The following is a 23,563-nucleotide window of genomic DNA, read 5'->3' as shown; positions in this document are numbered from 1 at the left end:
AATGAGGTCTAGGAGAGGTGGAATCAATCTCCACCCCTTCGGGGAGCACAACTGAATTACCTTCACCTGTGTTCCCACAGCTGACCTGACACTTGCCTCAGCTGGTTAATCAGAGGTTCAGGCTGTGATGACCAGTTTCCCACACAGACAGTAACCCTCAGCAAGAGAAACAGCCCTGCTGAGTTGGGCTGGAGCTCTCTGCTTCCTTGCCTGCTTGCAGATGGAGGTTCATGTTAGTGCCCTGGTTTTTCTCTAATTCAAGAATGGTGTGGCCTCATCTGCAGTCTGTGCTGTCACACTTCACGGTGATGATGCAGACCTGACCACCTCGTGGTTAGTGATTTTCTTTGCACTTCTCCCAGCACTGAGGCACTGACACCTATTTTATTCTTCAAAACTTGTCTGTTGTTTGGTAGCACCGTGGTTAGAAAGGTGAGAAGAAGCACAACACTTTCTGGTTTTGCGTGCTTCTAGAACTGCCGTGTGAGCTGTGCAGATGAGATGCCCCTGGCTCTGCTTGCTCTCTGGGCTTTGCCAGGTAGAGCAGCATTTGCAAACAGGGATTTGCTCATGTCATGCTGCTGCCATCGCTTTCTGGCACCACAGAGTCCAGAGAATCCACATTTTGAGTAAAGCATTTTGAGGAGCTCTGTTACTCTGTGTGCTTTATAAACGTACATACATGTAGTTTTAAAGCAGTACAGACGCCTGTTAGCCTCAGTGATTCTAAGCAAAATGCATAGCTCAAGGACTTCTTTCACCCCTGAAGAGACGTGCCCTAAGATTATAAGCTTACATGAGAATGTTTTGAGATTTGGGTTTTTTTGTTGCAATGTTTTGTTACAATGTTGTTTTGTTACAATGTAACAACAGTTCCAGAGATGCGAGAGTCCTTCCAGTTGCTCTTCTGTTCCCGTCACTCACTCCAGGCAGCACTAGCTACTCTAGGTAAAGCTGTGAAGACCTTACAGCGTGCTATTTTAAAGCTGCCTTCGTGCAGGAGCATGAAACTCAAATGTCTGCCCTTGAGGTTTTCACACTTTTTGGAGAAGAGACTTGAAGTGATGTGTACAAAAGCCTTTGGTCCTGTGAGTGCTGTCCCGGTGGCAGCCTGGTTGGTCAGGGAAGCTGTCAGTAAAACCTTTTTCTCCCACACTTGGAAGAACTGTAAGTCTGGGTCGTGTTTTCCTCTTCTGTCAGGCTGGGTTGTATTTCCCCATGCCAGCACCCTGCCCTAGTTGCTGCAGGGCTGCATGGTGGCTGTGCCAGCACATCAGGGAATGGATGGGACTGGGAGAAGCAGGAGGGGCAGCTTGAGCAGCAGTTCTGCCAGATGGGAAAGTGCAGCCTGCACAAAATTCTCAGATTATTGCTGTATTTATAGCCAAGTTGGATCACATGGATCTCGTTCTTTTTGCTGCAGCACTTGATCGCTTCACTAAGTTTAAGTTTTTATATGTGTAAGATAGTAGGAGTGAATGAACATGGGCTGCAGCTGCTCCCAGACTTTAATACCGTGTACACGTACGGTTTGTTACACCACTTATTTACTTTGCTTAAGCACCTTCCACATGTTTAGCAACTATTGTGTTCACTTCCTCTGCGCTGTTCTTTGTTGTTTCTCTGCTCTAACTCCTAACCTCCCGTCCCTGTTCTCTGCAGTGCCTTGCTGCAATCTTTTTAACCATCTCTCCAGATACAGCACAACCTGCTGTTGTGTTTTGGCTCGAGTATTGCATGTATTTTTCTGGTAGATACTGCCCCACTCCTTCTCATTCTTTACCACTATTCAAAAATCAGTCTTTCCCTTGTACCCTTCCAAGAGATGAATGTGGAATCTCTTCCCATCCAACTGATCTTTTATACCCCTTAGAATGATAGATGGGAAGCAATATTTTCTTGCTTTTCCCTGATGGCTCTTTCTCTGGCTCTGTACAGTTGGCCCCGTCTCAAACTCTGCTGGTGCCTGTCCACTCCTCCAAGAGACTTGGAATATACGCAGGGTTTGTAAATTAAAGCCTTCATATGTTGTGGAGAGCATTAGACAAAAGTAGGGCTTCTGCTCCTTATGAGACTCATCCAAATTATTCTCTTCTGTACTGATAGGAGCATTCTGGGCAATACTGAGGGAGGGAAGGCGTGGAAAAGGGCAGTGTGCAGAAACACTGCAGTGTGGTACCAGCAGGAGCCTGCTGCCCTCATTTTGTCTGAGCTGACACTACTGTATGTGGCTCTCAACAGACAGACATCTTACTCCTTCCCTTTTTTCTGCTCCTGGTTGCGTGGTGTTTGCCCATCCCTGGTGCAGGCTGCTGTACTGTTGGTTGTACAATTTAACGAGCCTGTTCAAATCACCAACGTGGGAGAAAACCGTTGTCAGGTCAGTTTTCTTCTGCGTGACTGAGCTGAGTCGGTTGGTGACTGTATCAGCACTGGTGAAAACTTACTGTGAGACTGTAGGAAAGAGGAGGACAACTGTATCCCTTCAGCAGCAGAACTGGACCACAGCCTATCTCAGGGAGCTGCAGCACATCCTTGTTTGTGAGCCATAGGAGGAGCAGGGCTGTCATTGTGTCTAGGGGAGCTGTAACAGCAGGTGTTTCAGCTGAATTAAATAAAAAGAAAACTCTGCTTCCTTCTGTTTGAAAGCCCAGCGACACCTGCGTGGTTGAACTAGCTCCTCCTCATCAAAGGTGGGTTCTTAAGAGGTTGGATCAGTGTGACAGTTGACTACCTCTGATTGTGAGGAGCCCAGTCAGATGTGAAAAAATATATTTGATAGCTTTTTAATCAAGCTTCATGGGAAAGACAAAGTTCCAGAAGGGTCCAGGCCCAACATGTCAACATTGAGTCCTGCCAGCCACCCCAAGGCACCTGGGCCAGAGCAAATGCTGGGCTATCTTTAGTTTCACTGTTACTGCATGTAACTGCTGCAATCTCTCCTCTGGGTTTTAAAGTAACAATTGTGGCTCAAACTTCTAACAGGAAAACTATAGCAAAAGGTTTCTGTGGATTGTACAACTTAGTGGGCAGTATTTTGGAGTGGGCAGAGGAGGAAGCATGGTACCTGCTGCAGACTGCTGCTTTCTCAGAGGTGAGGCTCTCTGAATAGCTTGGCGTTCTACACAGTCCTCAGCAAGCCCACCCTGAAAAAAGGGGGAAAAAAAAAATCAGCTTTTAGCTTCCCACTCATAAGGAGAGTTATTAATAAAACAGTGATATTTGTGTTGCAGAATGCATGTTTTCTTCAGCAGCTTTGTTATTTCCTGCTGTCTTACAACACCTGTCCATGATCTGATTTACTTTGCTCCCATGGGCAGGCCAGGCTTCAGCAGGGTAAACTATTTCACCTTCTCTGTTCTTTCTCCCATGGCAGCAGCACCAGTACAACTGCTGGTGGTGTTGGGAAATTATCAGAGAACAAGTCCAGATTAAAGATAAGTTGTATTTACTGTTTTTTTATATAGTCCAGAGTAGTCCCCAGTCCCATTTACTGCACAGCTTCAAAGGCAGACGTTCCTGTTTATTTCTACCCTTACTAGAAGGAGAGCTGAGCTGGAGCATTGCTGCCAGCTATGACTAGTTGCAGAATGCAAAACAGAGGTTTTCTTTTGTATGCTCATGCACTTTTGTATTCTAAAGCAAGGCATGGATTCTGTTTATTTCTCTGGCCCTTTCTGGTTCATCACTGGCTTCTGCTGCTTATTCAGGTCCATCATTCTCAAGTCAGAGTTACCGGCAGGTCACATCTCTATTCCATCCAGAAAGTTGTGTTGCCCACTGGTAATACAGGTCTTAAACCCACACAAATATTTGAGAACCAAGGTAAGCTATTCTTGCTTATGGAGATGATACTTACGCAGAGCAGATCTGCCTGGCAGTCGTATGAAAGACCTTTCTCATTTTAGTTGTCTTTTACTGTCCACATAAATACAAAAATGCATGAAAAATAAGACAGAGCCCACACATTTGATAAACTTAATATGGAATTTGGTCATGGTTTAGTTTCAGTTGGTGCTTAGGGAGAGTGGGTCATAGATTTAATTTTGTTATACTAAGCGAGGTAAGATATCTTCTGTTGCTTCAAGAGCAGTGCTAACTCACCAAGCTACAGCAATTTCAATGTAACTCAGCCAGAACAATTTCAGGATTTAAAGTATTTCCGAGCTGAGCTGTGGCATAAACCCCAAACCTTTCAGTTTTAACGTTGCATTGCATTCCATGAATTGGAAGCATTCAGAACTTGGACAAGGGCAAGGTCTGTAGGGAAGTGCTGTTTTTCCTGTGCATTCCTGGGCGTATTCTACTGTAACACTCCAACTACAGAAAATTCAGGTTTTCACTTTAGAGCAGCATCAGGGCAAAAGTTGGTCTATGCTGTCCCTTAAGAGAGAAACAAAGCTATCTCATCAAAATCTGTGTTTCTTCTGCAGATACAGGTTATTTTGAAGTTGTTTCAGACATTTGGCCTTGTATCAGGCAACTATCAGCTCTGTATAAATCATTCAATCTTGCTTTCAGATGACCAGTTCTACTTATATTCTGCTAATAAAACAGTGAAAATGTTGGTCTGAAGCATCAGTTTTGTTGTGTTTTCTTTCTGAACTCATTAAAATGGTGGTGGTTCCTAAACAGGACTTCCTAGTGTTTACCAAATGACAGAACCTGGTGTTGCACTGTGGGTTGAACTCTACAGTTACCACATATGTTACAAGCATCAAACAGAACAAACCATTATTTTTTGATTTTTAATTGCTCACCCCTACAGAATTTGGATCGTAGATATTAAAAGTAGCATTTTCAACATACTGTTTAGCCACTGACATTCAGAAGAGGGTTATAAACATTTTGAATGGAGCACTCCCTTCTCACCAACAAACAGAACCTCAGCACAGACACAAACCGTTACATAAAATTCTTTTGTCAAGTTGAATTATATGTTAATAATACCTAAAACACTCCATGTTTACCCTCAGTTTCTTAACTGATTTGACAGTTCTCCAAGACAGAAGAATGATGAGAAAAAGAAAGTGGCTTTCCACTGTGGAATTTCAACATCTGGCCCTTCTCAGTTTGCAGTATTGTGCTGAGGTGACTTCAGCAAAGGTGACAGGATTTAAACCTCAGGCTTTTTGCCACATTTCTACATGGAAAAAAAACAACAAAACTCAAATGGTGATGAAATTCAGGTGGTGTCTAATTTAATGGTTTAGGTGACCAAATAAAGAACTGTAAACATAGGCAGCTGCCCTCCATTGTTATAGGAGGAGAAACATTTGCTTTATTTATGGGAAAGTACCCCGAGTATCTGGGACTTTCCAGCAGATTAAGTTTTGTAATATAAAATTACATTCATATTACATTAGATGTCATCTTTAATCAGTGTAATCTCTTAAGAAGCTTGAGTCTAGTCTTATGGTACACTACTCTGATGAAAGTGAAGTGCCTATTAATATTTTCACACTAAAAAATTAACCCAGTTACTCTAGAAATCAATTACTTTGAAAGTTACTTACTTTTGAGTAGCAATAAACATCTCTCTATGGGTTATAGGTCCTTACCACATTCCTACATATGCTTCTGTGAAGTCATACCTGGTATATAATGTAAATTACTACACTGAAAGAAGCACCTGTAGTGAGACAATACCATTCTCCACTACAGCAGAGGGTTACTTATTTGTTGCATTCCTGGTCTTTGGGCCTGGAGCACTCAGGTTCACCAGACTGCTGTGATGTTATAATGCACAGGGATTTTTTTAGTGTGCCTTTCCTGATGTGCTCTGAGCAGCAGAAGAGCTGGGTGATGTTTATTTAATTTCAAAGGAACCTTAGCCTTGTTCACTTCAGCATTTGTTTTGGTTGTACAAATCTCTTCAGCATGTTTAGAAGAATGCCTGAGCAGGAAAGCCTGTTATTAAATGCCTGTAAGGTGGAATAATACAAAAGATGGTAATAATACAAGAGGGATAGTGGTAGATATACAAAAGGTTATCTATAGGAAGAACTCACCAATATGGATGCCTTCAGTCTGACTAGAAAACGCTGAGGCTGGCTATCCAATCACCACAGAAGAGCAATCTCCAAGAGATGCTGCCTTAGTGGTGGTCAGCCCTTAAATGAGGTCTAGAGGAGGTGGAGTCAACCTCCACCCCTTCCGGGAGCACAGCTAAATTACTCTCACCTGTGCTCCCACAGCTGACCGACACTTGCCTCGGCTGATTAATCAGAGGTTCAGGCTGTGATTAACAGTTTCCCATACAAACACCCTTGTGTTATCCCAGGGACCTCATAGTCTGAACTCTTTCTTGGATAGTTTTCTGTTGAGCAGCCAGCCATTGCTCAATAATTGTTTGCCAAGAACTCCACCACATGGACAGCCCTGCACTCGAGCTTGCTTCTCGAGTTCATGATATGGTCAGCAGGAGCATTGGCTTCCGAACACTGTGACAAAAATCATTTGGTGCCCTTGTGTTGTCTTGATGTCTTCATGCAAGTGGTACTGTTCAAATATATTGTTGTGATAACTTCTGATTTACCAACAGCCACACATTACAGACTGCTCCACAGTGCTTTCGGTATCAATCGACATTTTTACATAGTTGCTCCTTTTTGAGAGGAAAACTTTCTGCAGCTTGCAGGAATTACAAGAAATCAGTGCAGGTCAAAAATTAGGTGCTTTTTATACTCTAAAAATAATCTCAGAGAAAAGACAGTAAGCTGTGTTAAGCTACAGTCAGTATGTAAATGCACTGTATAAATAAAACCGGCAGCAAATGTATGAGAACTACAAGATGTGTTGAATTCTTAGACACAAGCAAGCTCTCCCAAAGTCTTTGTGGATAGATAGAATATATAATACAGCCCAAGTCATTTGCAGATACCTTTTGGAGGGTTTTTTTACTGTGCATATTTGATAAAGGTGTTCAGAAATATTTGTCATGATTCTGTCTTACCAACAGGATCGCAGACAGACGTAAAGCATATGAATTAATCTTTTAATACCCTAGGTGCATTGAGTATGAGGACTGAACATTTATATAAAACATCTTTATGGATTAAGTCTTAAGTAATAGTAATAATAGATACCAAATGACATTATAACCTGTCTGTAATTTGTTTTGGCACTATCTTTTGTTAAGTGAGGTCTAACAGTTTTGAGGGAGGTTTCTGTCTGACAGACATGAGATAGTGGTGAGTCATTTGGTTCTTTTCACTGTTCATGTCTTAGGAAGTGCTTACTCTCATCTCTTCCCCCAAGCTTCTAGAAAGGCTCCTTGGCAAAACTGGTGCATTCATACAAGATCTGTCCCTCCCACTAGATAAAGTTTTCAACTTAAATAGATTTTATTTTCACATTATCAGTTGAGTGTAAATATACTGGAGCTGTTTGTTTTTTAAGATGAGCGGGAGAGTTCACCTTTAATGTAGTGCCTGATTTCTAAGAACAGAAATGGGGAAGTTTGTAGTTAGGTCCCTTAATGATGTTATATTGAGCAAGAAAAGGCAGTATAGATTAAAGATAAATTATGCATGTGTGCAAGTGCTTGCTGGATGCTCTTGTGACATTATGATATAAGAAATAAATTGCAGTTAATTATTGTTGAGTCTCTTCCTTTTAGCAAGCCTGGAAACAGAAACTCCGGATTCTAGTACAATGCCAGGAGTGTAGAGGCAAAACAAGAAAATCCAGCACTGAAGAATGCATAAGCACCATTCATTCACACATTATACAAGAGCATTTTCATTCACCTCTGCTTGGTAAATGTCAGCTTCATTGTGTTATGCAAACACAATAAAACGGAATCTAGAATTGATGGCTCATTTGGGTGCTCTACACTGTAGCTCTTAGTTCGGTTTTAGGTCTTCCACCTTCTTTAAAAATCTCATAGCTTTTTCTCTAGGGAAAGGGAGACAGAGCATGCAAACAAAATGCTTTGTTCCAATACAGTGGTCATTTAGGTATCTAAATCTGTTAAGTATGAGATGTTTTCACTGTCTTTGAAAATGCAGCTACAACTGCGTTACAAGTTCTACTTGAAAAATCAGGAGCCAAAAAGTTTGTGAAGCATAACCAAGTTCCTCGGTTGCATTTTTCAGTGACCTACATGAAAATGCTGTATTTTCACCTCACTTAACACTGGCTGCTACATTCAGTCAGCAGAGTGTTTTCAGACATCCCCTTTGTCACACTGATGTAAACAGAAGTGGGACCAGGACTATCATGTTCAGCTGATGGCATTTTGTGCAGGATCTCTTTAAATTGAAAATCATTTTTTCTTGTGAGTTCAAGATGAAATATTTTACCTTCAGCGACAAGATTTTATTCCTGCTTTTTATTGCATTTGCCTCACAGATTGCTATGCTTGATTGCAAATATCTGGGGGATCTTTGACATTTTTGGCATTTTCAAGGTGGTTATTGAGGCCATTCTGGTACTTACGCTTCCTGTTTACTTGCCTGGCCCCTGTACTGCCCTGACCTGCAGCCAGCCTAACCATGAGTGGCTGTATGGTGAACAGGTTCAGGGGAGTGGTAGAAAGTAGTTTGAAGATGAATTAGCAAACTAAGTTGTGTTCACAGTGTGGTTCACAGTCTTCTGTCACCCTAAGGAGAGAGCAGGACAGGAACAAGCACTTGAAGGCAGTGGCAGTGGCAGCTTAGAATGGCAGTGAAGCTCAGATAAAAACTGCAATTTGTGTGTAGTCATTAGTGACAGAGAGAGATAATTATGGGCCTGTCTTGTCGTGTTGTGCATTTATTAGTGGTTATTTGAAGTCTCATGTGTTAGCAGTAAATAAAATTATTTTTCTGTGAACATTTTCAGTCTGACAGAGATTGAATAGAATTCATAGAGCAGCTGCTCAGCAGCAGCTGAAAAGGCTGCCATACTGTGAAGTAACAGTGGAAATGTTTATAGATTGCAAGTGAATGTCCTCAGTAATTACACTGAAAAGGTGAAAACAAATAGCAGCACACAGGAGTGATGTTTGATGACTTTTCACTGCTTTCACGGTGGATCTGTGGCTTAATAAAGCTGCATGTAGTAAATACAGAGTGAGCTGAATTCCTGAATCTGGACTATGGAGCCATGTGTGCTGGTATGCCTGCTATGAAGAAAATGGAATATAGGCCATAGTGAGCACTGCTTGGGGAACAGACTTGATGTGCTCACTTTGGAGGAGCCTTCCAGAACTCAGGACAGCTGCTGAAATCAGGACTGGCACATATGCAGCATCATTCATGTTAAAGCACCAAACAAAACTGTTACCGTAGTTATTTTCTTGTCTGAACATCCTCAGATCTGTTTCATGCTGAAGGTTGCAGAGATAATAAAATGAAGGGAATGCAGTAGGCAAAACAGGCTCCTCTCACATTTGAGACAAGAAGCTGTAAGCAATATCTGTAAAAGGAACATGGTTTGTGAAACAGTTTATTCATTTTAATACATGTAGACCTATAGTGTGTAGGTACTACCCTGGCTCTGCACTGCCGCACACAGCTTGTCTGGGTGCTGGGCTGGGCCCAGAGCAGCGTGGCCATGGTGGTGACGTTGACGGGATGACCGGATGGACTCCTGACTGGACATGGTGCATGCAGGGCTAGTGGGCATGGGTCTGTCAGGTCTGCTCCCTGCTGGGATTGGAAGTAGTTGTGGTGCTCTTGAAAATCTGGTTGGGTACTTGAATAAAGTGAAATCAAAAGCCATTCCTTATCTATGGAGGAGAAAGAGGCCTTTCAGAATGTGTGGCCTAGTAAGTTCCCGGTGGCGGCCATGCCTGCTGTGAGCAGGCTGCGGCTATGGCTGTCGGCTGTACACTGATCCATGCTACCTCGCAGATTTGAAGCACTCCAGACCTTCCTTCCTCACTTGCAGAAGGTTGTATCTGCTGCAGCAGCCACAGCACTGGTACTTTGCTTCTTTGACTTAGCGGTGGTTAGGATGTGGACTCCATCCTCTTTCCTTCAGTCTGGTCCTGCATGGTGACACGCCATCTTTGCAGAGCTGGGAAGCTTTGTGGTAGCTGCGAACCAAGGTCTGGTACCAAGGGGTGGGCAGGAACCAGGGGGTGGGGCATCACATCTGGGAGAGATGCTGGAGTTTATAGGGGTAACTGGGGTAGGAGGTACAAGGAGTAAGAAAGCAGATATACCAGGGAGGCCAATTAACTGGCGATAGGTGAGTACTGTGGATTAAAGAAGATAGGAAATCTGTGAGAAGACTGTTATGTCTTCCTGAGTTTAAAGACAGGAAGGGAGGTGGCTGTACTCATGCTTTAAATGTGCTGCATTGGAGCTCAGAGATAACTCTTATCTGCAGGTCACCTCAGTCAGCATCCTGTCTAAGATACTAGTGATCAGACGGTATCTCACAACAGTACTAGGAGCTGCAAGAATTAAATGCACCATAATCTGCCCCCTCATGAAAGTATTTGATTTTTAAGGGTTAGAAATTAATTTAAATCTTGACTCATTAAGTGTTATCTTTTTTTCAGTTCTGTACTTTTTTCTTTTTTCTTTTTTTTTTCTTTTTTTTGGACAAAATAATCTCCTTAATTACGGATATTCTTGTTATCTTTATGTATGTCTAACCCTATTTTTGCTTATCAGTGTCAGTGGCTTTTTTGTGTAGTACATAGAGTACCAATTTTCACTTGTTTTTTAGTAAATATTTTAAATTTTTAGTTTTCATGCTTTTAAACTTGCTGCCCTTTTGCTTCACTGTTCCATATTCAGGCAGTGAGTGTTTCTGGCTGACTTTCTGTGTTGCTGAAATGTTTGGAGTTTATCTTTCTGAGGTAAATAACACAGTTTTTGTGCAGCCTTTTAATACAACAGCTACAGGCTTTCATTCCCCAAATGCCTGCTTTCTCTGAACACCTGAATTCCATAAATCCCATTTCCATGGTGTGCTGCCAGCCTCTGCACCGCGATCCGGCTGATGGATAGGGCCCACCTACACAAACAGGATTTTTTAAGTCTACCCTGCCCTTTATTACTGTTGCTTTCTAACATTTTAGCTTTTCTTGCCATAGGTACATGTCAAACTTGAGACAAGCTACAAACAGTAGCACCCAGAGCCCTTTCCCTGGTTTATGTTGTGAACAAGACAGAATTATTTGGATTATTCTTGCAGTATATGCTGTTCAGATTTTTTTTGGCGTTCTACAGCTGTTTGTGTTCATTGTCTTAATGCTTTGCTTAATGACTTAGTGCTGTGACACTGCAGCTTTTTTTAGTATAGTTAGTTTCTGCTGAACTTCTTTCTCCCTCTACTGATTTGATTAAGATGAATTACTGGGTGTCAGCTGCATGTTTTGCTGTCCATCTCTGGAATTTCAGTTCAGTAGTAAGTACATTAAATAATGTTAGTTCTTTTGAACTTAAAGAAAGTTATCTATTAAATATCAGTGTTGGGTTGAGCCATATCTAACCAGGTAATCATGTCAGCTTTCTTAACCTGAGTTCAGAGTTCATTCCCAGGGTGTTTCAGGCAAGCAGAGTCCTGACTTCTTCAACTCTGGCTGTTACTGCCATTGGTCTTTTTTTCCCTTAGTTTCATTTAGGAATTCTGAGTTCAAAATGAACTGCACCAAGAGCTGTTTTTCTGAAAGTGGAAGTGTGAGTCTCTTTTTGACAAGTAGGAAAGCAGCCTGGAAGCAGGGAGGAATTGTGAATTGCAGCTGTGAATTCCAAGAACTAATAGGAATTGATAACCTTATAGCCATTATAGTCTCACGCCCAACCGCACAGCTGATAAACTGATGGCTGCATTATGTAAAGACTTGGTAATTTCATTTAAAAAGATACATTTAACAAATATTTTTGAAAGAACATTTCAGAAATGAGTCGTGCTTGATACAATGATATCCACTTTTAATAAGCATTTAAGTCCTAAGTGCCTTGTCTTGTATTCCTTGGCAATCTTTTAATACTGTGCTGCTAAAACAAACATGAAACAATGAAACAGTGTATCTGGAGTGTGAAGCTGCAGTACTCACTGTTATAATTCCTTCTTTTTCTCACAATTTATTGTAAAAGGTAGTAATGAAAAGCTAGAATACAAATACTCTGACATGTAAGAGCATGGTAAATTAGCCACACTTGAGATTACTTAGAACCTGTAAATAACCTAAGATGAACTTGTCCAAAAAGCCCCTACAAGTCACCCCTGAAACCTGCTCCAACTGCATGTGTTAAGATGCAAATCTTGCAGGCAGCTTCCTGCATTGCTCAGTGCTTACTGTATGTTATGAGGAGCTTCCTTTTAGGTGTTTACATGTCAGGTTAAGAACTTGGTTTCTAAAATGTTGGTATTTTAGAGGAGAGTGCACCTCAAACAGTTAAAACTTACTGCAGTATATACAAAGATGACACAAGTGTAGAAACCAAGCCTGTAAAACCAGAAGCCTTTTCCTTAATAATGTATGAGAAGACTGGAAGTTCTTCCTACAAAAACATGTGTATCAACAGGAACTTCGCAACATTTGCCTTTGTGAACATTGGTAAGGCCCTGATGCTGCTGTGTTCAATCTGCCTGTTCTCCTAAGTGGTTCTGGTGGGGCGGGCTTTTGGTGTAGTCACTCTGATACTTACATAGGAATTGAGAGAAAGATGTTGATTTGCATCCCTTAGGCAGAATGGCTGGTACACACACAAAAAAGAAAACAATTAAAAAGATGTAATTAATGACACCTTTAAGAAGTGTTTGGTAATGTGTATTATAAATAGTAATACTGCAGGAGTTTTCGTTCGTGCCTTCTGGAAGATGAAATGCAGTGAAAGAGACTGGGTGCTGTTGGGATTTCTCCTTCTTTCCACCTTCCTACTGATCTGAGCATCCTCTGCCTCCAGGCCCTCCCGAAAGTAGAAATGCTCAACTGGTGGTTTTGCTCCTGCTCTGGAGAGCTGTGGTGCCGCTGGGTAAAGAGAGGCCTGAGTAACTGGGCAGCACAGAGCGGTACACGAGATTGGTATTGTGGCTGTGGAGGTAATGGCCATTCCTCTTACTTAGTACTGGGGGTTCTGTATTTTAGTTTTGTATTACCATATCCCTGTTGGAAGGGTTTCCTTGTATTTTGAAGTTTTCTGTTAGATTTTAAATATTTACTTTTCAGTATTTAAAGAAGAACTGAGAAGTAATTCTCAGAGATCAGTGCAGAATTTCACATTCATTGCACTCTACCTACATGCTGGGGTGTGGGAGTTATGCAACCTCTTTTTATGGAGTCGTGTTTTCTAGTGATCCAGACTTAACTCAGCTATTGCTTAAAAATACAAGTGTAATGGAAAATGTGTAGGATACAAAACAAAGGTCATGATGAATTACTGTGTACCTCTTAATTTAAAAAGAATCAATTGCATTAAAGTTCTTCAAGCACTGGCTTCTATCATTACGTGTGATGATCTGAGTCCTGCAGAGTGGAAAAGCTTTAGTTGCTGTGGCATAGATCTGTGCACAGTCTGGCTGTGGAAAAAGTGTGTATGGAGCTGTTGTGTATTTAGCTCAGATAGAAGACTGAAAGCTGAGTACCCAGCACAGAAATTGCTGCTAGTTACCTGCAAACTGTAGTGATGGGGAGAGGGAGGGCTGTAGCAGGAATGCTTTTATGACTCAATTATGGCATATTTTCAGCTTGGCACTGAGGCTTCCTGACTAACTGTGGGTCACTGTTCCAAATTACAGAGGTAGTAGATCATCACAGTACAAATGCCCAAGCAATTATTTTAACATGATCCGAACACATTTCTTTCTGATCTCAATTTTTTGAGGAAACTGGACCAGTTTTTCAGAAACATTACACATAGGAAAATGAACCTGAGGCAGACACATAGCATGCAAAATTTTGCCTGAATGCTAATAGTTTGGCACCATTTTAATATGCAAACAAAACTAGTATGTAGTAGTGGGAATTCAGATGCAGTGATTGCTACCAGATCCACTAAGAATAATGGAATTGCATACCGACACAGACTTACGACAAATGTTGTGATTGTAGGTAACTAAATGACCATGGAATCTGGAGCAGAGAACCAGCAGAGTGGAGATGCAGCCGTTACAGAGGCAGAAACCCAACAGATGACAGTACAGGCACAACCACAGATTGCAACGTTAGCCCAGGTATAAAATAATACGCTGTAATAGTTTTACCTATTGAGTAATTTTTTTAAGAGGGATAATGTCTGCTTGTGGGCCTGAGTTAAGGTCCAATTGATACGACTCTGACACAGCTGCTTTGTATAGTTCCATTAATGTTTGTCTTCAGATTTCTGTAGCATTAGAAATTTTCGACTTCACGTCACTCTGGAATGTTAGTTCTGAAGAACTGTATGTGTGTAAACTTTGTAATTTTAACAGAATATTTAGTATTAATTGAATTATTTCTATCATTCTTTACCACAACCATAACACTGAAAGGTTGGGTTTTTTTTTTCCAAAGTATGTAATTTATTGTCTTTTTTGATACTGACCAGATTGTTTTGCTGTTGCATTTTCTGTTAGAAACTTGTCTATAACAATTAATTCTGAAAGAAACAAACTGGAAATCCAGTTAAATAATACAGAAAATACAACATCATATCAGATGGGATGAACACTGTAAACATTAGGATCAAGTAAATGGAATAACCTGGCATCTGATAGTTTGTCTTATCCTATGGGATTTCACAGAATTGTTCACCACAGAGAGAGACAGAAGTAGATCATTTATTATCCCCAAATGATTTGGAGGGGCAAGAAATTATGCAATTCCAGCTACATCTCTAATTCTGGAATCTAGTGTCATTCTTGGATGCACTGATGGCTGGCAGAAGTAACTCCATTGTGTAAAATGAATACAGAATCTCTCATCTCTCTCCTTTAACAATTTCATTTTAAAAGTACTTGCGGTCTACAGAGAGCTAGCATGTTTTTGAGATCGTGTAGTGTGGGGAATTCAATGTTTTAGTGGTGCAAATGTTGAATTCTGTACCATTTTATAGGTGGTTAATATCTCTAAGATGTCTTTTCACCTCTCAGTAAACTCAGTACACTTCCATTCAAGTCATAGCACAGGGGTCCAAGCTGTTAAAATGCACAGGGCGCTTTTTGTTCAGTGAGCTGTAGTGTGAATTTTCAGACCACCAGCTGCCCTGCACCAGCTTGCCTCTTTGGGCAGTTTTCTCACTGTCTAACTTAGGCACAGAGTGTAGGTGGTGTGAATAACACTTCAGTGTCAACTAAGTGAAAGTCATTTATTTCTCTTGCAAAACCAATAAGCTGCTTCCCACTTGGTACGCGTTAAGATTTCACATGGAGAAGCAAGCATGTTCTACATTTACATGCTGACATACTCACTTCCAGGTAGTTAAACCTGCAGTATGGAGTGAACTGAATATACTTCACTTGGGCAGAACTACCCTGGCACATGAATGAGATTATTTTATTTATTTTTTTTAGTAAGAAAAGGCTATGCAGTTATTATTAAAAGCCCTGTGAAGCACAAGCCAATATGTAATAGTTTCCCCAGTTCCCCTATTGTCATTCACTGTATTATTTGCACTTTGGCTATTTCCCAAACTTTATATTCCTCATGGAGGGGACTGAACAGTCCAAACACAATTCCTTGTATGATTCTGATTGGCAGTGTTTCGTTAATATGATATTTTTGATGTGTGATGCAGCAGTGCTTGGCATTAGGGAGCGCCCTCAGAGGCTCAGGCAAGTCTAAATAAGTAATTATGTTAATTTAATCTTTCGTTGCTTCTTGTAAGGTCACCTCCTTATGAACTTGGTCTAAGTTCTGTGTTTTTAGCTAGCTCAGGGTAGTTTCTGGACTCAAAAGGAAACTCATTCCAGTTCCACAAGGTATGAGTCAGAGACATCTGCGGAAGTTGCATTCTGCTGTTGGCTTCGTGCAGCTGCAGCGTAGCCTCCAGTTGATCGGTGTTGCTGTCACTGCCCAGCACTGTTCAGTCAGATGTGCAGTATTATAAAAGGTCACTTGGTGAAGGAATATGATTTGCCAGAGGGAAGCGTGTTCACGCTAATCCCAGCCCCAATTTCTCTCCTGTGAGCTAAGTACAGCCATGTAATGCTGCAGCCATTTTCATAAAAAAGGAAAGGAAGGTAATGGCAAGCACAGACCGTGGATTAAGGAAGGACAGCTGTGGAGGAGAGATCTACATGAAATTCCCCTTAATTCTGTTGTTGAGCAAGATTTCTTTGTAAATGACGGATGTTTATGGAGATTGAGAGATGAGCTGTTGTAGCATGTTGAGAACCACATGTCCACAAGGACAGCAGAGGATTTGCAGTCTGCATGCAGCAGTTCTCCGGGATTAGGCAGGACGGTAGTAGAACCCCTTCTCCCACTGCAGCTAAATGGACTGAATTTCATGAAAAGGCCATTACACACTGTAAAACTCCATTTGTCCAAATGTAGGTATCCAGGCACAGCCTGGCTAGTGAGTGACCCCTCACTGGCATGGCCTGCAAGTTCCTCCCAAGGGCTGTGATGGCAAGCAAGGAGCATCTCTGGGGCCCTGGCACCACTCTGCCTGCCAGGAGCCCAGGTGTGACTGCATGCACTGTGTCACCGGATGAGGGATGAGCACAACTGGGTTCTGGGGTGCCTGCCCAGCCATAGAACAGCCCCAGTGCACAGCCCTCTGCTTGCCCATTGTGGTCTATGTCACAGCAAAGAAGCAAGACTTCTCCACATGGCATGAGCAGCTCTGCTTGGGGAGCACTGTCCCTGGGGCTGCATCCTGTGCAGGGCCATGTGGCTGCACGCACAGTGCCATACTCCGTGCTGCACAGCTGGCACATCACTGTGGGCATAACTACTGCCTATAGCTCTGTGCTTTAGAAATGAGGGGGTGTGTAGGAGCTGAGACCTTAAAGTGTTGGGCCATTTTTCCTCATCTACGCAAAATAGCTCTAAGAGCAGAGTTTGTGTTGACTGGCTAGGCTGGATCAAAATGACTGCCTGCATATCTTTTGGTCCTCAGCAACCCCCTGTTTTTTTCTTTATTTAAATGATTTTCTTTATTTAAATGGACTTTGCCAGCTATTCAATATGGTTTAGTCTCTAATAAGTCTGAAAGATATGACTCTACAAATTCTAACATCTTACACCTGGCAAATAACTGTGCATTTTCCTGAGTGAGAACATAAATAGTTTCACTCCCTCCCATATGTTTCTGCCTTTGACTCAGCAGTGTTAGTAGGAGTACACCCAAAACCTAGCAGTATGTAACTGAAGTAACAGAAGGTTAATATGTTTTTATTAGGTTACTCAAAATAGAGGCAGTTGTGTTTTTCCTCAGTCTTGTCAATGGTTTTAGAGGTGATATTTTCAGCCTGCAGAAACTCTGCGTTAGATTAATTTGGAAAGTAGGTCAGATGTTGGGTATAGACAATTCAGGGTTTTTTGTATTACTCTGAAACATTTGGGTCATCTAGCTGGAGTCTAGATTGGACATAATTTGTTGGCCAGAAAGTGTTCCTGATAGTGAAATAAGATTGTGCAATAACCTAACTTTTGTTCACTGTCTCTACATTGCAGGTATCTATGCCAGCAGCTCACGCAACGTCTTCTGCACCCACGGTGACCTTAGTTCAGCTGCCCAATGGGCAGACAGTTCAAGTGCACGGCGTAATTCAGGCTGCCCAGCCATCAGTTATTCAGTCTCCACAGGTCCAGACAGTTCAGGTACTTGCTGAAGAACTTCCTAATACGTGAATTGCAACTTCTGAACGGTCCTGCCAGTTTGTTGGTTTCTAGTTGGCTCATGTCCTTGATTATGTTTTTGCTTAAATGAACCTAGAAGGAAAATCTGTACAGTATTTGCTACTCTGACTTTTTTTTTCTTCTGGTTTAGCCACTTCTGACTTTAATTCATCACTGAGTTTCATTTCCCTCTAGAACTTGGTTGGGGAGTTTAACAGGTTTTATCTTTCAGTATTTCTTAATTTTTTCCCTCTACTTTATTTTTGCACAATAAAAGCATAACGTAATCTGTTAATTATTAGTTAGCCTCATATTCTGGGATGAGTCTCTGCACCTTCAAGAAACATTCATATTGGTTTACAAAACACATCTGTATGTTTGTGGCCCTTAAATATAATTATCAGTCTCCTCATAAAAATAATATTTAAGTTTACCAGCTGAATGTTGTTTTTCTTCTGTAAAACAAGAAAGATAATGCAATGAGAATGGAGAGCTTAGAGACTTAGGAGAACAGTAATCTGAAACCTTAAAACCCATAACCATTTATTTTGTTTTTCTTTAGAGCGATTTCAAGTCCAGTGTTACTGAGCACATGAATTACTTAGGGCAGCTATACAGCATTAGACTAATACCTAGCTGGGTATTCTTTTAAAAATAATAACACATGCATATATTAAAACTAGGCCATTCTGGTAATAGTCTTTATCTACTCCTTGTCAGCTTTAATTATGAGTTCCTGGCAGTCTCTGCCCTCTTCAGCTGATGGAGTCAAAAGTTTAGAGTTTTAATCTATTGGAAGCAAGCAGTTCTCAGCTAAGTGCAAATGTTACTAGCCCAGAGGTGGAAGATAAGAGACTGACAGTGAAATCATGATGGGATTCACCTGGCTCAGTGCAAAGCGCAAATGTGTATGGAATGCTGTGGTACACAAAGCACGGTATTTCACTGTAAGCCTTGGACCTGTCCTGGCCCTCTATCTGATAAGTGAGATTTAGGCGCCAGCAAGCTTTTGGATCCTTTAAGTATCTCCCCTACAGTGCTTAAAAAAAAAAAAAAAAAAAAAAGCAGAGAGCTGTGTTTCTCACGTAAGCATTTTGCTGCTCACCATAATGAGCTTTGTGTATTTGTAACATGAGTAAAGATATTTGGTAAACAGCCTCAGGAGTTTACGTATTTGGGAAGTTTTTAATATTTTTGGCACACTTTGAATGTAAAGCTATGGAACTACAGTTTTTAGGAACATTTAACTTTCCCTTATAAATCTTTTAAAGCTTTATTTTTTAGCTCCCATTTTCAGAATTGCAGCACTGCACTATTTTTTAGCATCTTCAGGCATGATGTTTTCCTGATGATTTCCCAAAAGAAAAAGCAGTCTTTGTGTAATAAATCCATACAGTGATTTACAAAAAGTTGTTTCTCAGTTTCATTATTTTGCTCTTTCTAACCTTTCTGCATCCTTTCTTAATTTGCTTTTAGTTTTTCTCTCCCTAAGTCTGACTGACTTCCTCGTTTGTTCCCTCAAAATGGATGGAAACAAGGAAGAAATCATGAAAAACAAAAACTGCTTGGGACTAATTTTTGTATTCTCTTACTGTAGTATTGAAATTCTAAGGGACAGTCTCATGGGTAGATATCTGGTTCTGGTCATTCTTCACTGTATCTGTTACTTTTAAACAGCCTGCCCTTTCTTTTAATTGCATAGGTAGTAGTAGTGTATAATACACGCGTCATGTCAGCAGTTCCTTAAAATAAAGACATTGGAAGTGTCCTGTTAAATGTGATTACTGTTCTTATTTTCAGATCTCAACTATAGCAGAAAGTGAAGACTCACAGGAATCAGTGGACAGTGTCACAGACTCACAGAAACGGAGAGAAATCCTTTCCAGACGACCCTCCTACAGGTAAGCAGCTTACAAGCAGAAGCATTTTGCTTGGTGGATGTGTTCTTCACACTGGATGTCAAATGCTGGGATTCTGTAGTTCTAAAGTTCTTTTCAGATTTGCTGAAATCTCTCTTCTGCAGTGTCTATGGAGTAGAACATAAAGAGATAAGCAGATAGGAGGAGGAAGAAAACTCAGCTGGTACACTCATTTAAAACAGAAACAAGCTGAGAATAAGCAGACTGCAAATTTGTGCAACAGTTAAGTGTTATTGTGCTAGGTATCTTGGAGATACCTTTAATGAATAGTAAACACATAAAATACACTGAAACTTTGCAAAAAGGTAGTTTCTGTATAATCTGTAATCTGCATAAAAACAACTGTCGTTTTCTAGTATTGTTGAAATGCTAGCACTGCTGTCTCACTGCACTTCCCAGTTTTCCCAATAATTATGCATCAAAAAGATGTTTTCTCACTTTTTATTAAAATCTCTACAACACACTGTCTTTGCCAGAAAAATTTTGAATGACTTGTCCTCAGACGCCCCAGGAGTGCCAAGGATCGAAGAGGAAAAGTCTGAAGAGGAAACAGCAGCACCTGCCATTGCCACTGTTACGGTGCCAACTCCCATTTACCAAACCAGCAGTGGGCAGTACAGTATGTAGTCTGAATTTCTCAGTGGTGCTAGTAAGTGGGGATGAGAAGGTGAAGAACTATTATTTGTATAACTGTGTGGGCTAGGGTAAAGCAGGAGGTAAAACTAAGATTATTTTATTTGACTGTTTGACAACCACGTCTTTTAAACACATTCCTCTTATTAATATTTGAAATGTTCAATTAACATTCTGGGATTGTTTGCCAGCTTGTGCAGCTGCTGCTTCCAGAGGCAAAATATAAGTTAAACATAATGCTGTTAGAAACTTTCTAACTTCAGGAATCAGATGAGGTAATTCAGTAGTTTCCTTTTTTGCTGGCAGACTATTAATCCAGGCTAAATCATTTTCTGGTTTATAGAAGAGCTAGTCTGCCATTGCACTTTTTAGAAAATCCTGGAATATAAGGGCTTTGGCAAGCTTATTTAAAATACATAGTAAAATAGTTTCTGTGTTTTTAGTGTTTCAGTAAAGCTAGAATTCACATGCTGCCTCATACAAATATACTCAGTATTAAGTGTTCAAGAGGAAGAAAGAACTCTCAGTTCATGTCTTTCTCTGAAAATCTCTTTAAAATGTTGTTTCTCTGTTTACTCCTTAGCCACTTTGACAATACCCTACCTAAATATTGAAATTATGTTAATTCTGCTTTCCTACCATAACTGTAAAATAAACTGGTCATGCGGACACCTCAGACTTTGATATGTCTGTATATAAGAATACAGCGAAATTCTGTGGAAGTAGAAAGGAGAAGTGATGTCTCAGTACACCTCAGTGCACAGGATAGAGGGAGAGAAAGGAGAAAGAAAAAAAAAAGCAACAAAGACTGCATGAAGGAAAGAAAAATGTGTGAAACTGGACCTGTGTGAGTGAAAACACTGCTAGGAAGGTGCTGAGGAAGTAATAGAGAAGGGGAGATACAATCAGAAGAGAAAAGTGCCAAAGCAAGAAGAAAGTGAAACACAAGATGGATAGCAGTAGCAGCAGAGGAGACTGAAGGGAGTAAAGCATGGAAGAGGCGAGGAATTTCAGATGAGAAGAAAAAGGCAAGGAAACCAACCAAGAGGAATACTAACTAATACAAAGTATTTCCCAGGGGAGGATTGTAGCTCCTCTGTGTGATATTGTTTTATCAGAGAAACTAATTTGGGTTGTGGGTTTTGTGTGTCCCCAAGATATGAGTTTCAGGAAAAATTAAAACCTTACTGTCAAAGTATGATTACTTTAAACCAACTTTAAAGCCTTGTATCTGATTTGAGGGCTTATAAGGTTCAACAGATTTTACTTGGACTGGTAGTCTTCTCTGTCTAGGTGAATTACTTTATGTTAATGAGTAAATTAATGTCTTAAATATTGTATCCCTTTTCTTTGACTGCAGTTGCTATTACACAAGGAGGAGCAATTCAGTTGTCTAACAATGGCACAGATGGAGTACAAGGTCTCCAGACGTTGACTATGACCAATGCAGCCGCAACACAACCTGGCACTACCATTTTACAATATGCACAGACCACAGATGGGCAACAGATACTTGTACCCAGCAACCAAGTTGTCGTACAAGGTGAGATGATCATTCACAGCCAGTCATTCTGTATACCATTTTCTCCACATGGATCCAGCTTGCCAACCTAAAGTTCTCAAATGTGACAGGAGACAGAATTAGCAGCTTTAACACAGATCAGTCTCCAAAATAATTCAAGGAAATTCTGGGCAAAGCTGTCACATTTTCTTGGAGCCTTTCTCTTCAGGTCAATACATTTATAGATATTTACTTCTTAAAACAGTATTACTTGTTTTAACATGATTTTTGTTACACATTCCACAAAAACTGGTGCTGCACTCCACTTCAGAATTCAGCCAGATGATTAACCCTAATCTGCAACAACAGTAAATTTAAAGCAAAGTTAGGAAAGAAGGTTGTTTAATATGTTCTTTCCATAAGAAAATGCTATGTTTCTATACTCTTTTTTTGTCTGCCCCAGATACATAGATATGTAGTTCCTCCTTTTGCAGATAGAAATTTGGAGCAGAGCTAGAAATACTGTTTGCTGTCTTTCATTTTCTTACAACCACTAAGACTGCCAAGAAACCAGAGAAATAAGAGGAAGTTTACCAGGATAAAAAGAAGTACAGCAATATGGTAGGCATCAAGCACAAGCGAAAACTTCTTTAGCAAAATGCCTAAAACATTCTCTGTTCTTAAGCTAAGACAGTAACAGCAATAGTGATGCAGATGATGGTTGTCTATCTCACACGGTAACCCAGAATGCATGGTTAGATAGATAACTGTGCTTTTCACATCATGTTTAACAGTGCTTTTGCCAAACTGACAATATGACCCCTATGTTTTTCATCTTGCAGCTGCCTCAGGAGATGTGCAGACGTACCAGATTCGCACCGCCCCTACCAGCACCATTGCACCTGGAGTAGTCATGGCATCATCTCCAGCACTTCCAACCCAGCCAGCAGAAGAGGCCGCACGGAAGAGAGAAGTGCGTCTAATGAAGAACAGGCATGTACATTTAGATCACATTTTTCCAAACAACTCCGCATAGAAATAGTGTTAAGCACTGAGAATCCTGATCTTTCTAAAGTCATTAAAGGTGCAAAGCAAAGAAACACACCTGCTAATGCCATGTACTGATTGTGAAACGTTAAGTAAGGGTCTCACCTTAAGTAAGTTGTCACCCTAGAAGGCAGCTTAGTAGCTCTCCTCTGAGAAGCACAACTCTTTCTTAATCCAGTTGTAGTTAATATTTGGTGACACAAGTAGCAGCCCAAAATGACACAATTCCTCACGTTGTTTATGGCCCACTGAAGTGCTGGAAGCGTATAAGGCTGTATTTGTAGGAAAGAGGATACTTGAGCCTTTTCAGGGCTTACAAGTTATATTTTCTTCTTTGTTTCTCATTTACAAAGCAGAATATCAACAGTTGCTTTTCATGTTGACTTACCAAGTAGATCCTAGAACAGATGCTCTTTTTTACTTTGTACTACAGTTATTACTTACCCAGGGAGAGGAAGGACTGGCTTCAAATTTATCTTCTCATTTCCCAGAACACTGGCATTATCACCATTTTATGCAGTATTTGCAATGAAAGGACACGCACTCACCTTTTGAAGCTGTTCTGCATTGCACTTAGCAATTCAGATCAGACAGGCATGCATGTTACATGTTTCTGAAGCATACTGCATTGACAAGCCACGTTGCAGCAGAACCTTCTGCAATCACGTCCACCTGCAGCAGTTAGCCTTGTGCTCACTTTGTAAGTGTTCCTTAGAGTACCTGCATGTTCTAAAAATGACAGTACCACAT

The 23,563-nt window shown here is 40.8% G+C and overlaps 1 protein-coding gene and 2 long non-coding RNA genes across 7 annotated transcripts in view; 1 reads left to right on the top strand and 2 right to left on the bottom strand.

Annotated features, from left to right (window-relative positions):
* Positions 1–23,563, top strand: part of CREB1 (cAMP responsive element binding protein 1) — a 33,191-nt gene that overhangs the window by 2,768 nt on the left and 6,860 nt on the right. For 2 of the 4 annotated variants that reach the window (XR_001556423.1, XM_015868198.2), the window contains exons 2-7: positions 14,000–14,121; positions 17,549–17,695; positions 19,514–19,614; positions 20,109–20,251; positions 21,626–21,808; positions 22,609–22,759. Coding sequence is in view for 3 of the 4 variants with exons in the window: in XM_015868198.2 (XP_015723684.1) it covers positions 14,008–14,121; positions 17,549–17,695; positions 19,514–19,614; positions 20,109–20,251; positions 21,626–21,808; positions 22,609–22,759 (839 nt within the window). In the remaining variant the exon portion in view is untranslated. Of the gene's footprint in view, positions 1–12,854; positions 12,991–13,999; positions 14,122–17,548; positions 17,696–19,513; positions 19,615–20,108; positions 20,252–21,625; positions 21,809–22,608; positions 22,760–23,563 lie in introns of all 4 variants that reach the window. The other 2 variants (XM_015868197.2, XM_015868199.2) reach the window with 2 other exon arrangements.
* On the bottom strand, positions 1,354–6,110 carry LOC107316556. 2 transcript variants are annotated; one of them, XR_001556432.2, is made up of 3 exons: positions 6,012–6,110; positions 4,971–5,143; positions 1,354–3,146 (listed from the first exon to the last, which is right to left on the bottom strand). It is a non-coding gene; the product is annotated as an uncharacterized LOC107316556 (long non-coding RNA). The 2 variants fall into 2 exon arrangements; XR_001556431.2 differs by lacking the exon at positions 6,012–6,110 and adding an exon at positions 5,595–5,705.
* On the bottom strand, positions 18,990–23,538 carry LOC107316558. The gene is made up of 3 exons (XR_001556435.2): positions 23,362–23,538; positions 22,919–23,085; positions 18,990–19,739 (listed from the first exon to the last, which is right to left on the bottom strand). It is a non-coding gene; the product is annotated as an uncharacterized LOC107316558 (long non-coding RNA).

The sequence above is a fragment of the Coturnix japonica genome, chromosome 7, assembly GCF_001577835.2.
Source record: "Coturnix japonica isolate 7356 chromosome 7, Coturnix japonica 2.1, whole genome shotgun sequence".
NCBI classification, from domain to species: domain Eukaryota; kingdom Metazoa; phylum Chordata; class Aves; order Galliformes; family Phasianidae; genus Coturnix; species Coturnix japonica.
The sequence above is the reverse complement of the archived record's forward strand: the minus strand, read 5'-3'. Positions and strand labels throughout refer to the sequence as shown.